The sequence below is a fragment of the Mus caroli genome, chromosome 3 (assembly GCF_900094665.2).
Source record: "Mus caroli chromosome 3, CAROLI_EIJ_v1.1, whole genome shotgun sequence".
In the NCBI taxonomy this organism is placed as follows: domain Eukaryota; kingdom Metazoa; phylum Chordata; class Mammalia; order Rodentia; family Muridae; genus Mus; species Mus caroli.
This window is the reverse complement of record NC_034572.1, coordinates 6,443,048-6,456,201: the sequence shown is the minus strand read 5'-3', so window position 1 is coordinate 6,456,201 and position 13,154 is coordinate 6,443,048. Positions and strand designations below refer to the sequence as shown.

Below are 13,154 nucleotides of genomic sequence, written 5' to 3'. Positions count from 1 at the left end.
GGTTTCAGTTTGCCTGTGTTACTTGCATTTTTGGCTTTACACTAAAACACAATCTTTGAGGACCGTATTTAAGCAAAAGGCTAATATGCTGAAAAACTCATTAGGTTATTTCACAGAGTCTAAGGGACGACAAGAGGGGAGAAAGAATGGATCAATCTTAGAGAAATTAGCAGGGGGCTTTCCGGACTTCTCACCACAGATACTCCTATGACATTAGTTTCTGTGGCGTCAATCTCATGCCTTTGCTCAGCCACACCTCCATTTTAATTCTTTAGAAAGAGCACCTGTTGGACACAAGTTGGATCAAATATGCTACTTGGAAAAAAAAAAAACCCAGTTTAATAAAAATGTATATAAACCGGGATATAAACCTAGCCACAAGAGAAGCCAAATGTACAGAAGATAGAGCAGTTTCTTAGGAGGGGGAAATAGTATATCTTCCCATTTCAAATGCTTCTTTTATCCTGTAGTTTTTACATCTTCTCTCCCACCCCACTATCACCTCAGGCTGATAAAAGCTATGCATCTTGTCTAACGATACCTTGGGTGAGCTCAAATGCCCTCTTATTATACATACATAAAAGTACACAACACAAAAGCCAGAAAAAAAATCTTATTCTGTAAGCTGTGCAAACAGTTCATTTCTATTGTGGACCACTGCAAAGAGTGTAAACTAAAAGTCTTTCAGTAGGAATCGGCCAGTATATATGGATTATGATAATGTAGTAGCCCTTATCTGACAACACACAGAATGTTCTTCCTTGATTACTAAAAATGTCTAGTTATCTCCTGAAAGTAAATTCTAGCCATTTATCAATACCAGAAAATATGTGAAATATACATATGTATATACGTATATGTTTGTATATATGTATATCCTGTTATGTTCCACTCAATAATCTGTAAAAAAAATTACTCAAACAATTCCAACAACCTTTACAAGATCTTCATCTTTCTTCAAACTATGCTACCTGTACACTCTTATTTCTTGAGCGCTTTCCTTTCCTTGGCCCCTGAAGCCCTATTAAGAAAACTATTCCAAGGTTCATTTTTCTTTGCTTTACTTTTTTCTTCCCTTTATTCAATTATATTAATTAATTCAAGGACAAAAAGGGCAATTTCTTCCTGAAAATACATTTACGTTTTCAACGAATTCTGTTTCTCTCATACTGATTTCTCCAATAAAAGCTACACCTATGTCAGAAATCACATTATCATTTTAGAATCACCACTCTCAATTTTCCCCTTCTAGGTATCGCTCCAAAGCCCTAGAAATCATGGAATAATCTTTAAGTAAGACAACTCGATTTTACTGATAAATGGTTCTGTAAACTTTGATATATAATATTAAATAATAGTGTTGCTGAAACACTATAGGTTTTCAAATTAGCAAATCTAAGCAGCCTAATACTGTTTTCACTTGGGCTAAATTCAGGAATTCAGGCATTCAGGAATCTTTACCATAGTCCTAAATTACAGGTACAAATACACAAGAAAATAGTGTTCTACCTGCCTACTCTTCAAATCAGTTTTCAATCCATCAAAGAAATGCCAATTATGGAAAATGACTAACCTTCTAGACCTCCCCCCAAACCAGTGAAAACTACAAGTCCCATGATGCAAAGCTCTAGCCTGAACTTACGCTACCCAAAGTGCCTTCTGGGAATTGAAGTCTTCTCGTCATCTACTTGGCAAACTAGATATTGTAGCCCCATTTCTCAGAAACTCCCTTTTAGTAATAAAGCCTGTGAAAAAAACTGTCGATTCCCTGTGACAAAATTAGATTTGTTCGGGCCACTGCAGAGACAGGGCCCAACAATCCCAGTGTGGGCCTCCGGGGGCGGTGCCGTGCTGTGACGTCACTTCCTGGAGCGGCATACCTCCCCCTCCCACTCGAGGCCGCCCCTTCCCTCGGGTTCGCGGGAACCTGGCTGGGTGGCTGTGCCTAGGCACCGAGCGGCTGCTCCGGAGCGGAGGGTCACGCGAGGAGTCCGAGTGCCCGGGCAGGACGCGACCCGCCGCAGTCCAACAGGAGCCGCCTTCCTTCCCCTGACGCCGTGGGGTCGCGGAGCGCGCCGAGGTAGGACGCGGGGGCACCTGCCGCCTGGACGGCGTGCGGGCGCGCGGGAGGCTGCGGGGCGCGGAGGAGCCTGGAGCCCGCCGCACCCCTGGCCGCGCCTGGCACGGGAGGACTGGAGGTGCGGGAGCCCGGCCTGGGGGCTCGCGGCCCGCGCGGACCGCGCCTCCCTGCCAGCTTCCCCGGGCCTGCGTTCCGCCACCGTGCTGTCACCCTTCTCCCAGGTAGCGCGGGAGCATCCTCCTGGGTACGAGGTCAGGCGCCCCCGAAGAAGGCGACACGCCCTCCCTCCGCCGCTCGGCGCTCCCGCGGGTGGGAGTCCCCGGGCGCACCCCGAGGCCGCCCTTGGCAGCCCCGGGCCTCAGGTGGCAGATGTCAGAGGCCAGCGCCGGAGCTACGAGAATCCTGCGCAGTTCTTCTGGGGAGGTGCGGGGTGGGGGTCAGGATTCACCCAAGGGGTGAGTCCGTAGCTCAAGTTTCTTGAAGGTTCAACAGTAAGGAAGGTTGCACTGGCCGCGTGAGGTTAGGCACCCTGTTTATACTTCCTACATCCAGAGGAGACAGCTTGCTAAGAGGACAGTAAATAAAGTTGGGCTGGTAGACCCCCTGTTGCTGTGTATAAATTGACCTGTCATTTCTCCTGGTCGCTACTTAACATTTCTGAGTTTTATTACTTAACGTCGTAATGGTAAGTCAGTACTTCTTTATTCTACAAAATTATTCACACATAAAATATAACCATCTTTTGGACCTTAGGTTATTGAGAATTAATAATCTAGAATCAAAAGGCAAAACTTTTAATGATTTAATTTGGTTGACTTTAAACCTGATACCCCCCTTTTTTTTTTTCATTAACTTTACCAAGTTTGCATATGAAATATATTTGATGCTAAGTTTTAAAAATAAATGTTACTTTCAAGACAGTTGTTGCTGGCTTGGTAGTACAGGTGTGTATCCCAGCACCTGTGGAGGCTGCAAGATCAAAAGTTCAAACCTACCTAGGCTACTTACTTAGCAAGTTCACAGGCAACAACCTCGTAAGACCCTGCCTAAAAATTAGCATATATTTTTAAGGAAGAGGTTTAGAATGCATGCATAGCATTTGCAAGTCTCAATCAAAGTAAAAGAGCATTTCTTAGTAATAATCAAACTTCTGACTGACTATGATTAGCCTGTGTAAATCCTTGGGAGTTTCAGTAATTGTATAAAAAAGTAAAATGAATGACTTTTTTCCATCTTCTGCTCCTATGTTGCATATAGTACAACCAGGACGACAAAACTTCTCCTTCTGCTTCCGTTTTTTGAGTGGGAGTAGACAGGGAATATGTTCGTATGTATGTTAGGATTAAGTCCATTTAAAATGAATAGTGCAAAAAATAAAGACAAGTAGACCAAAGGAAAAAAAAAAGAAGAAGAAATATGTATATCATAAGGGTCAAGAAAAGAGATATAAAATAAGTTTGTTCTCTTCACCATTAAACAAGAGTGCACAGAGATAAATCAGATTACAGGATGATGTTAGACATTCTTCATAGGTCATTGAGTGTCACAAATTAAGAGAAGCACTTTGTTTTCTTTTGGTTTGAGTTCTAGGTTGAAGACTAATTCCTCAATATGTCCTTCTCATTTTTAGATAGTGAATTCCTAAGAAGAAAGCAATGAACTGCATATTGGTTGTTCTTTAAGTGTTTGGACTCAAAGGTGTACAAGTTTGTTGCCAAGGCCAAAGAAGATGGCAACCCCGTATGTCCCAGTTCCGATGCCAATAGGAAACTCCGCTTCCAGCTTTACAAACAACAGAAATCAAAGGAGTTCTTCTTTTGGCAGTGTGTCCACAAGCTCAACCTCTTCCAAAGGCCAGTTAGAGGACTCAACCGTGGGCAGTCTTAGGCAGACGAATGTCCAGGATCAGATGGACAGTGCATCATCGATGTGTGGTAGTCCTCTCATTAGGACTAAATTTACAGGGACAGATTCATCCATTGAGTATTCTGCTAGACCAAGAGAGGCTGAAGAGCAGCATCCTGAGGCAGTGAACTGGGAAGACAGACCTTCAACACCTACAATTCTAGGTTACGAGGTGATGGAAGAGCGGGCCAAATTCACTGTAAGTATTGGCTTCTGCTGCACACCAGTAACAAGAACAAGATGGGTTTACCGGTGTGCTTGTGTGTGCTGATTAAGGCAAGCCTGTACTGCAGATTCTTGACCACATAGTCTTTAGGATCCAGTTGTTCTGGTGTTATGTTTATGAGAGTTACCCGTAACCGTGCATAAGTTTAGGCAGCTCATTTTTACTGCGGGCAATGCCTGTCTTTTGAGGCTCTTTGTGACTGTGGTCTTCTGGTACCATCACTTGGGAACTATATGCATGCACTCCCATTTACAAGCTACTTAGGAGTAAAGTTGTTAGTGCCATAGCTCAGCATTGGGAAATACTGGTGAGCCATGCTCTGTAGCGGGGACACCATTGCAGTGTGGGATTTCCATGCATTCCACACCTCCCTGGGGTGTTGCCTTTTTCTGTTCTTATTTTATGCTTTCTAGTTTAAATAAAATGTGAGTTTTCTTAATGACTAGTTACATTAAACACTCAAACCTTTTTGGCCATTTGGATAATCTCTTGCACATTCTCCTGTACATCTCCATTTTGCAGTTTTCTGTGTTCTCGACCTGGCTCTGACTAGCATTTGTCTACAATCTGTACATCCTATAATACTGTAAAGATGTTACCCGTGTTTTACTCTAACAGTTTTTTGTTATAAACTTTAACATTTATATCTGCAGACCATCGAGGAGTGATTCTTAAATCCGCGTTGTGATGAAAGGCCCAACCATTTATATTTTTCTGTAAAATCACTTAATTAGGCACTTAAATAACTAAAAGCCTTCATTTTCATTGTTTCCTATGCTATCATAAAGGTGAATCTCCTGATCTCCACTTTTCTGCCTTTTCCCAGTTCCACAATTCTAATTAGTGAGGCAATTGGTAGATGTTGATACCCAGTACTTTGAGCACACTATTATTTCTCAGGATAGCCTGTGCTGTTCCCTCCCTATGCACTGAGGTCTGGTACATCTATAAACCAGCTAGAGAGCACATCAGCTTCACAGTACTGCCCTCAATATATGAGGAACCCATCCTTAGTTTTCTTTAATTCCTCCTCATAATGTTTTGAAATTGTCCATGCAGAGGCCTTGTGGTCAGATTTCTGTCTGGAATAGCTGTTTGATATTCATAGGAGAGATCTACATTTGTTTTCCATTGCTTTAATGAATTTTTTCAAGTCTATCCAGCTTTAATATTTTGGGGTTTGGTTTTATTTTGTTTCTTTTTTTGGTATTTGGAGACAGGGTGTCTCTATGTAGTCCTGGCTGTTTCTGCAACTCACTGTGTAGACCAGGCTAACCTTGAGCTCATACAGATCTGCCTGCCTCTGCCTCCTAAGTGTTGGACTTAGGTATGGACCACCATTCCCAGTTTTGTTTAAATACTTTAATATTGTATGCTTATGCACATTGGCCTATATGTGTTCATCATTGACCGTGCTAAAGTCACATTAAGTCAAAGTGTTTGCTTTTGGATTTTCTTGAACTCTAGTTTTTTGTGTGTTTATTCTGCTGCTTCATGCTGTTAACGGATGCCTGGAGGAGAGGCCCTTCAAGGAAAACTGTTGACATGATTTTTGAAAAAACAGTCTAGTATATAGGATGCAGTTATAACACTGCTGGGATAGAAAGAGGCATTTTACCAATTGGAACTTGACGGCTATTTCTTTACACTCACCTACCCATCGTCTGGAAGACAGTGTACTCATTAACAGTATGCTAGGGTATGAATGCTATCAGTCTGGATTTGTATGTTGATTTGCTTAGCCTCCAAGTTGGTGCTGCTTCAATGTAGATCGAGCTGGGGAGTTGGCTCAGTGAGTAAAAGTGCTTGCTGCCAAGCCTCGTGACCCATGTGGTAGAACCAGAGAAGCTCCTGAATGTTGCTCTCTGACCTCCATGCATGTGCTGTGGCGTTTAGGCTTGCTCATACTTTAAAAAATTACTTTGCTGTCTTCCTCTCCATACATTTGGTTCTCTAAATGATTTTGTATTTCTTGTATAAAGATTGCTTGTTATATCAAGTAAAGTTGTCTACAGATGTTTGATTTCTTCTTGTCTCTGTCCCCCCTGTCTCCGTCTCCCCTCTCTCAATATCCTTTCCCCTTTTCTCTTTCTAGGTATATAAAATCCTAGTAAAGAAAAGCCCAGAAGAAAGCTGGGTAGTTTTCCGAAGATACACTGACTTCTCCAGGCTTAATGACAAAGTAAGTAGTTAGACCTCGAGCTGCCTTCACTTGCCAGTTATGTGTCTGTTCCCTGCATCTTCACTTCATGCAGCTTCCTATAAGTTATCAAGTCTGTGATTCATAGGAATATCATAGAGTTCTCTTTACTATAGTAATTATTAGTGTCATCTGCACAATTAGCTGCGTATTTATGAAAAATTGTTCTGATCTATTTCCTATATGATTGTATAACCTCAAAAGTTTGAGGAAATCTCCATGGCATCACTTACAATAAAAGGACAGAGAGCAAAGGTCTGTAGTGTTAATATTAGATCTATTGCTGCCTACACTGTTAAAACTTGTTACTAGTGGTTGGGATAGGGTACAGGTGCTCTTCAGGACCAGACACGCTCACAGCCAGGCTTTTAGCCAGGCTGGACTCTTATCTGGTGTCTCTGGGGACAAATCAGCTTCCAAGCTCATTCAGGTTTTGGTCAGAGTTTGGTTTCCAAGTGTTATAGGGCAAGGCACTTGTTTGATTAATGTCTGTTAGCCAGAGATCGTTCTTAGGGCATGGATCCATTCTTATATGCAGTTGTTCCATCTTTAAAGTTGCAGCCTAACTGTTTAAATGGGCTAGACAAAAGTTGAATACATAATAAACAAAAACCCAGTTAGGCAGTATTTAACAGTATTTATGAAATCAGAAATGCAAATTACAGCTGCAGTGAATCCTACTCACCAGGACGCCAGACAGGAGAAGGTGGAAAAGACTGCGTGCAGGTGCCGGCATAGGGTGGAGCAACTGGAATGCCTGCACCACAGCTCTGGGAGATCCCAAGGGCAACAGAAAATGGCTTACCTAGTTTAATTATCATAAGCTTGTTTGGTGAATAATTTCAAATAGTTCATGGTATAGAACAGTATGGAATCATTCATGTAACTGAGCTAAACGTTGTCTCTTTCTTTCTTTCTTTGTTTTTGTTTTTGTTTTTTAGTTAAAAGAGATGTTTCCAGGCTTTCGATTAGCACTTCCTCCAAAACGCTGGTTTAAAGATAATTATAATGCGGAATTTCTAGAAGATAGACAATTAGGATTACAAGCATTTCTTCAGAACCTAGTAGCTCACAAGGACATTGCTAACTGGTATGTAACAAATTGAAATAAATTATAAAATCATTTCAAGTTTAAACTGAAGAATAAATTCAGGACCAATTTCATATCAGCATATATTGGAGGGTGGGGATGTAATTACTTCTCTCAAATACATGGAATTTTGTTTTCTTTTAGTTGAGGATTTTATTTAGCATTTCATTTTTATTAAAACTTTAAATGTGAAGAGAAAAATGTCAGTACACAATGTCTTCAAACTGTCCAGCTGTAAACTTGATTTTAGTATCAAGCATGTTAGTAATCATTTAGACAGTATGCCTCACAGAATAGTCAATTTTGCTTAATGTAAAAATAATTTTGAGGCTAGTTTTTATATCTCTTCCAAGTAATATAAAAATTAAGAATTTAGATTAATTTGTGTAGTAAAATAAAATTTCTGGAAACATTGGAGAGTATGAAAAGGATCAAAGATTTTACATTTTGGCTTCTGATTATAAGAAAATCTCTTAATGAAAAATATTGCATGAAGGATTTATGTTATTAGAAAAATTAGAACTGTTTGGAAAACTACAGAGAACATTTATAGTGAGCAGGAACATATAGTACCTGTCTGCAGCTGTGTGCAGTAGTTTGAATAATCCTCTCTAATCCCCTGGCGACAGCAGTGAGTTCTTTGCTATCTGTGCCGTGTTCTGGATTCTCAAAAGAAAGTCGCGCATGCGTATACACGCATACACACACACACACACACACACACACACACACACACACACAAAACCTCATATTTAATAATGCCCTAAGCCACTCCCAAATCTCCACGCAGCAGCACACTCTCCCCTTCGATACTCCTGAATTATTACTTATTAAATCCTCCCTGACTTTTGCATGTTGGCTGTCTCTGCCCTGCACTTCTCAGGTCTGGTCTTTATGCTTCCCCAGCATGGTACTTCTGCTTCTTCTTTGGTCCCCTTGCCCAGGAATCCTAAAGTCCCACACCTTCTTCTCCCTGCCTAGCTATTGGCCGCCGGCAGCTTTATTCACCAATCAGAACCAGCTGGGGGCAGGGCCCCTCAGCATCTTACATGCAGAATTCTCTTGCAAGTCCCAAATAATATAATGCAAGCAATAAACCAACTCCTCAACATGGCTGAGCTCAGTTTTTCAAGTAATGATGGAAAATAACTAAAAAAAAAACCAACCCGTCTCTCCCTTTCTTTCATTCCATCTTTATGCACATCACTTTCAACCTTCCATAGGAGAGACCTGCATACTCTGTGTCTTCAGTGTGTTCTGCCTCAGCTTGAAGAATAGGCTTCAGGCATTTGTCCCCCTTCCCAGCATCATTGTCTGTGCAGATCTGCAAGTTGTCTTCCACACATTCTATAATCTTTTCCCTTAGGAAGACTTGCCTACTTTTCCTCTGTCACTGCCATCTTCATCCTAGTGCAACCAGGTCTTACCTTAATTGCTGTAGTCCTTCCTCTTATCTTCCTCTCTTCCTTCACTCACATTTCTGTAGCTCAATACGGCCTCTGGTCTTTTTGCAGTACAGTTTGATGAGGTCATTCTGGTCCCAGGCTCTTTCCAGCAGTGCATTTGTTATTCCTCCACTCACCCATTCTGTGTGCATCTGCCATATCCATCGCACCTCTGTCTAACCCTAACATGCTTCTTGGTCTTCACGTCTATTTTTTTTTCTAGAAAGGCAGCATTTCAGACTGCTGCTCCACTGTAACTCTTTCAGCATAGACTTCACTTCACTAGGTCACTGGCCTTTTTGACTAGCACCTTGCCTCTCCATTATGAAAACCAGGTATCTGCTTTCTTACAGCATTTGTAGGGGGCCTTTGCAGGTTTGAGAGTTCTCTCCTAGTGCTTTAAGATGCCTGTGGTTTGTAATGAACTTTTGTACTTCTAGGTAGGATGATACTAGCTTTCTACCAATCTTAAGAATTGAGAAGATAACACTTACGTCATCACCACATAGTTTAGTACTCCAGGGAATCCCAGTTAACAAAGGCTGGTTGGTGCTTGACTGTCATCACATTTTGTTTTGCACATTGTTTTTTATTACTTGGTTTTGTTTCTTTCACCAGATTTTAAGAATGTAGTCATGTGATTAGTTCATCATTGGGCAGTGTCCTGAGCTTCACACAGTGCTGACTCAGTCAGCTCTCAGTGTGTCTGGAATGGATCAATGGCAGCACTGTTGGCACTCCATTAGAAAAGAGGAGTTTGTGCAAATGAGACTATAAAGACATACATGTTTTTTGAGAAATATAAATTTACATTTCAGGAAAACCACTAACAAAAACTAGTATGCATAAATCATAAAAGGCCTTTGAAGTTTATCTTATAGTATATCATAAAAAACAGTATAAGAAATCCATACATGTTTTCTCTGGTCTCTTGCCCCATATTCAGTAAGTCTTTATACTGAAAATGTACTAAATTACATTCTAGGGGCCACTTTAAGTAACCTTTTTATAATTTGATTTTTAACTAGCAAAATTTAACTATTTTTAAAATTACCAGTAATAGATTTCAGTCATTAAAAGTTAGGAATTGCAGCCAGGTGTGGAGTACAGGAGCCTGGAATATCAGCACTTGGAAAGTAAACACTGAAGATTTTGTATGTTTGAGTTAAGCCTGGGCTATCTAGAAAGACCATGTCAAAAAATAAAATAGGTGAAATTAATCAAATCTACTTATCAGGAAAAAGAAAAAAAGGTCAGTAGAGGACATGTATCTTACATGCACAGGGCTGTGGCTTTGAACCCAGAACTGCAAATAAAGAGAGTAGACTTAAACTAGACATGGTGGAGCATGCCTTAAATCCCAAGTACTTACAGTAAAGGCAAGTAAATCTCCGTGAGTGCAAGGCCAGGCTAGTCTGTATAGTGAGTTCCAGGACACCCATGGCTATGTAGAGAGAGTGTGTCTCAAAAAAAAAAAAGAGTAAATAAGAAAGATAAAAAAGAAGTTTGGTTTGTTAGGGACATGCAGAATTCCTAAAACTGGAGAGTTGGCTTGATGTTTAAGAGCACTTATTCCTCTTGCAGAGGACCTGGGTTCAGTTCCTTTGGTGGTTTTTATGAGTCTCTAACACTCCAGTTCCAGGGGGCATGTGACTTTGTTCTGACCTCCCTGCGCAGGTGGCATGTGTGTAGTGTACTTACAGACACACACACAGGGCACTTACAGAATAGACGTGAGCCGGGCGTGGTGGCGCACGCCTTTAATCCCAGCACTCTGGAGGCAGAGGCAGGCGGATTTCTGAGTTCGAGGCCAGCCTGGTCTACAGAGGGAGTTCCAGGACAGCCAGGGCTACACAGAGAAACACTGTCTTGAAAAACAAAAACAAAAACAAACAAACAAACAAAAAACAGAATAGACGTGAAAGCACTCAGTGCAGAAATGTGCACTGCTGGAAAATGAACGTTTCTGACCAAGGGAGTTGGGAAAGTTTTCATTTTCTTAACATGCTAAGAGTACTAAAAACTTAGGAACTATTTAGTTTACCTCACATGTATTGATCTAAGTCTATTACTGCTTTTGTCTTACATCATCAGACATCTAAGAAATCCCCTGAAGAGCTTATACTAGACTAAGGATAGAGTAGTCTTTGTGATAAAGTATACATTATTTTTCCTGCCTGATATTTAACATTGACCTTACAGTGAAAGAGGTCCCTTAAATAGTTAGCATGAGAAGGTGAAGAGAAGGATTATTCATGTGTCATAAATGTGGGCCTTTAACTGCTTGGTCACGTGTCATATAGAGAACTTGGGCAACTGTTTGAATAAAAGAAGGAAGTTTGTAAATTGCTGTTCTGTGTAATGTAGATTATTAAAGTAGAGGTACTGGAGGGGAGCAATACTGGAATTTGTATTTGTAGGAATTGTGGGATTTGAATGGCTAGAAAGTAAGGTTGAGATTGGGGGTAGGAAACTGTATGATCAGAAAGAAACTAGAACATGTGTTGTAAGTCTGAGGCTGCGTAAGAGCTATGTGCAGATTCAAACCCTGCCATAGTACTACCCAGCTTTGTCCTTGCGTTGTCTCCACCTTTCATGACTGTTTCTTCTATAAACATAATGCTTACTGCCCAGCCTGTCAGAGGCTGTTGCGGCAGCTCTGCTCTCATTGTTCCTGGTGCACTCTGTGCAAGATGTCATGGCGTCCTCCAGCTCAGGTCACACAGTAGAGGGAAGAAGAGAGTTCACTCTTCAAAGGCTTTATCATATTTAGCAATATAGGAGAGAAGAGTCTTTTCATTTCCTCGTACTGAAAAGGGAACAGAATACATTTCCCCCAAGGGAGAAGAGAACAGACAAGATTTCTACACTTTATTATACGTCACTTATAGCTTACTACACTATACTATGTGTGTGTGTGTCTGTCTGTCTGTCTGTCTGTGTGCATGTGCGCAAGTTTGTTTGTACTGAAGGGTTGACTCAGTGGTTAGCAGCACTGACTGCTCTTCCAAGAGACCAAATTCCACTACCCAGATGACAGCTGACAACCATGTACAAGTACAGGTCCAGGGCATCTGATGCTCTCTTCTCTCCAAGAGCACTTTGTGTGCAGTGCACAGACACACACCAGCAAAGCACCCAGACACATCAAAATACCAAAACCATCAAAAATAATTGAAGATAAACTTTAGTGTGTCTTTGTATATGCAGATAATTGCTCATTTATTAAGCTACTCTAGCTTTTCTTTCTGACACACTGTGTTCTGATAGCCTTGTGCCCTACAGCACAGCTGTTGTCACATGACAGCTGCAGTTCTTAGTTAGAGTTGCTCCAGCTGTGACACGCCAAAGTGGAGAGAAGATGAAATCCAGAAATGCTAGTTTAGAAATATTGAGAGTATTGTGTTCAGGTCTATGTATAAAACACAAAGCAAAAACAAATTAAATGGACTCTTTTCATGATAACAGGATTTATTAGAAATGTTACCTGTTCAGCAAATGTTTACATTGTGTGGCAGTACGGCTACACAAAGATGAGTTGTGTGCTAGTCCTATATTACATCTAAGGGAAAAGATGTGCCCCAAAAGTGACAAGGGAAAAATACAGCTGTTAATGGAAGAAATATCAGAATTTACCACGGGAGGACATTAGAGCTGGTCTCTAAAGAAATAATGATATTTGGCCCATCTTTGAGACAGTTAAGAAGGATTTGTCAGATGGAAGAGAATTTTCTAGTCACACTACAGAAGTCCAGCCTGCAGGTCATGTGCTGGGAACAGCATGAAATTTGATTTGTCAAAGTGTGGTCAAGTTATTTGCACAGTCTCACTTAAAGCACAGCTGTCCTACACTAACATCATTTCATCCTTATGTGCCATAGCAATATTTACTGTTCTAAGTCTTCACAATTTTATTTCACATCCTATTTCCAGTGTTTTTCTCCCTTTAAACTCTTTAATCTGCCAGTTAAACCTTGAGAAGTCCTGCGGGAAAATAGCTTTCAGACTTTGCACCAGACCAGCAGGAAAAGGGTGGGGTTGGGGAGGGGGAGCTAATGAGAAGCATTTAGGATAATAGAAATACACTGTGTGAGTGTTCACTGATTCGCCCGCGAATGAGGACACCACACACAATAGGGTTCTTCTGCAGCAAGCTTTATGCGTCTTGAGAGGGAGAGCATAAGCTTCACAACCGGAGACCCCAGGCA

General features: G+C 41.1%; 1 protein-coding gene across 4 annotated transcripts in view; it reads left to right on the top strand.

Annotated features, from left to right (window-relative positions):
• Positions 1-1,863: 1,863 nt before the first annotated feature.
• Positions 1,864-13,154, top strand: part of Snx16 (sorting nexin 16) — a 21,675-nt gene continuing 10,384 nt past the window's right edge. The window contains exons 1-4 of one of the 4 annotated variants that reach the window (XM_021158298.2): positions 1,864-2,080; positions 3,711-4,184; positions 6,307-6,393; positions 7,353-7,501. In XM_021158298.2, coding sequence (XP_021013957.1) covers positions 3,810-4,184; positions 6,307-6,393; positions 7,353-7,501 — 611 coding nt within the window. In that variant the 5' untranslated portion in view covers positions 1,864-2,080; positions 3,711-3,809. Of the gene's footprint in view, positions 2,081-2,132; positions 2,325-2,744; positions 2,766-3,710; positions 4,185-6,306; positions 6,394-7,352; positions 7,502-13,154 lie in introns of those variants that run through there. The other 3 variants (XM_029475497.1, XM_029475496.1, XM_029475498.1) reach the window with 3 other exon arrangements.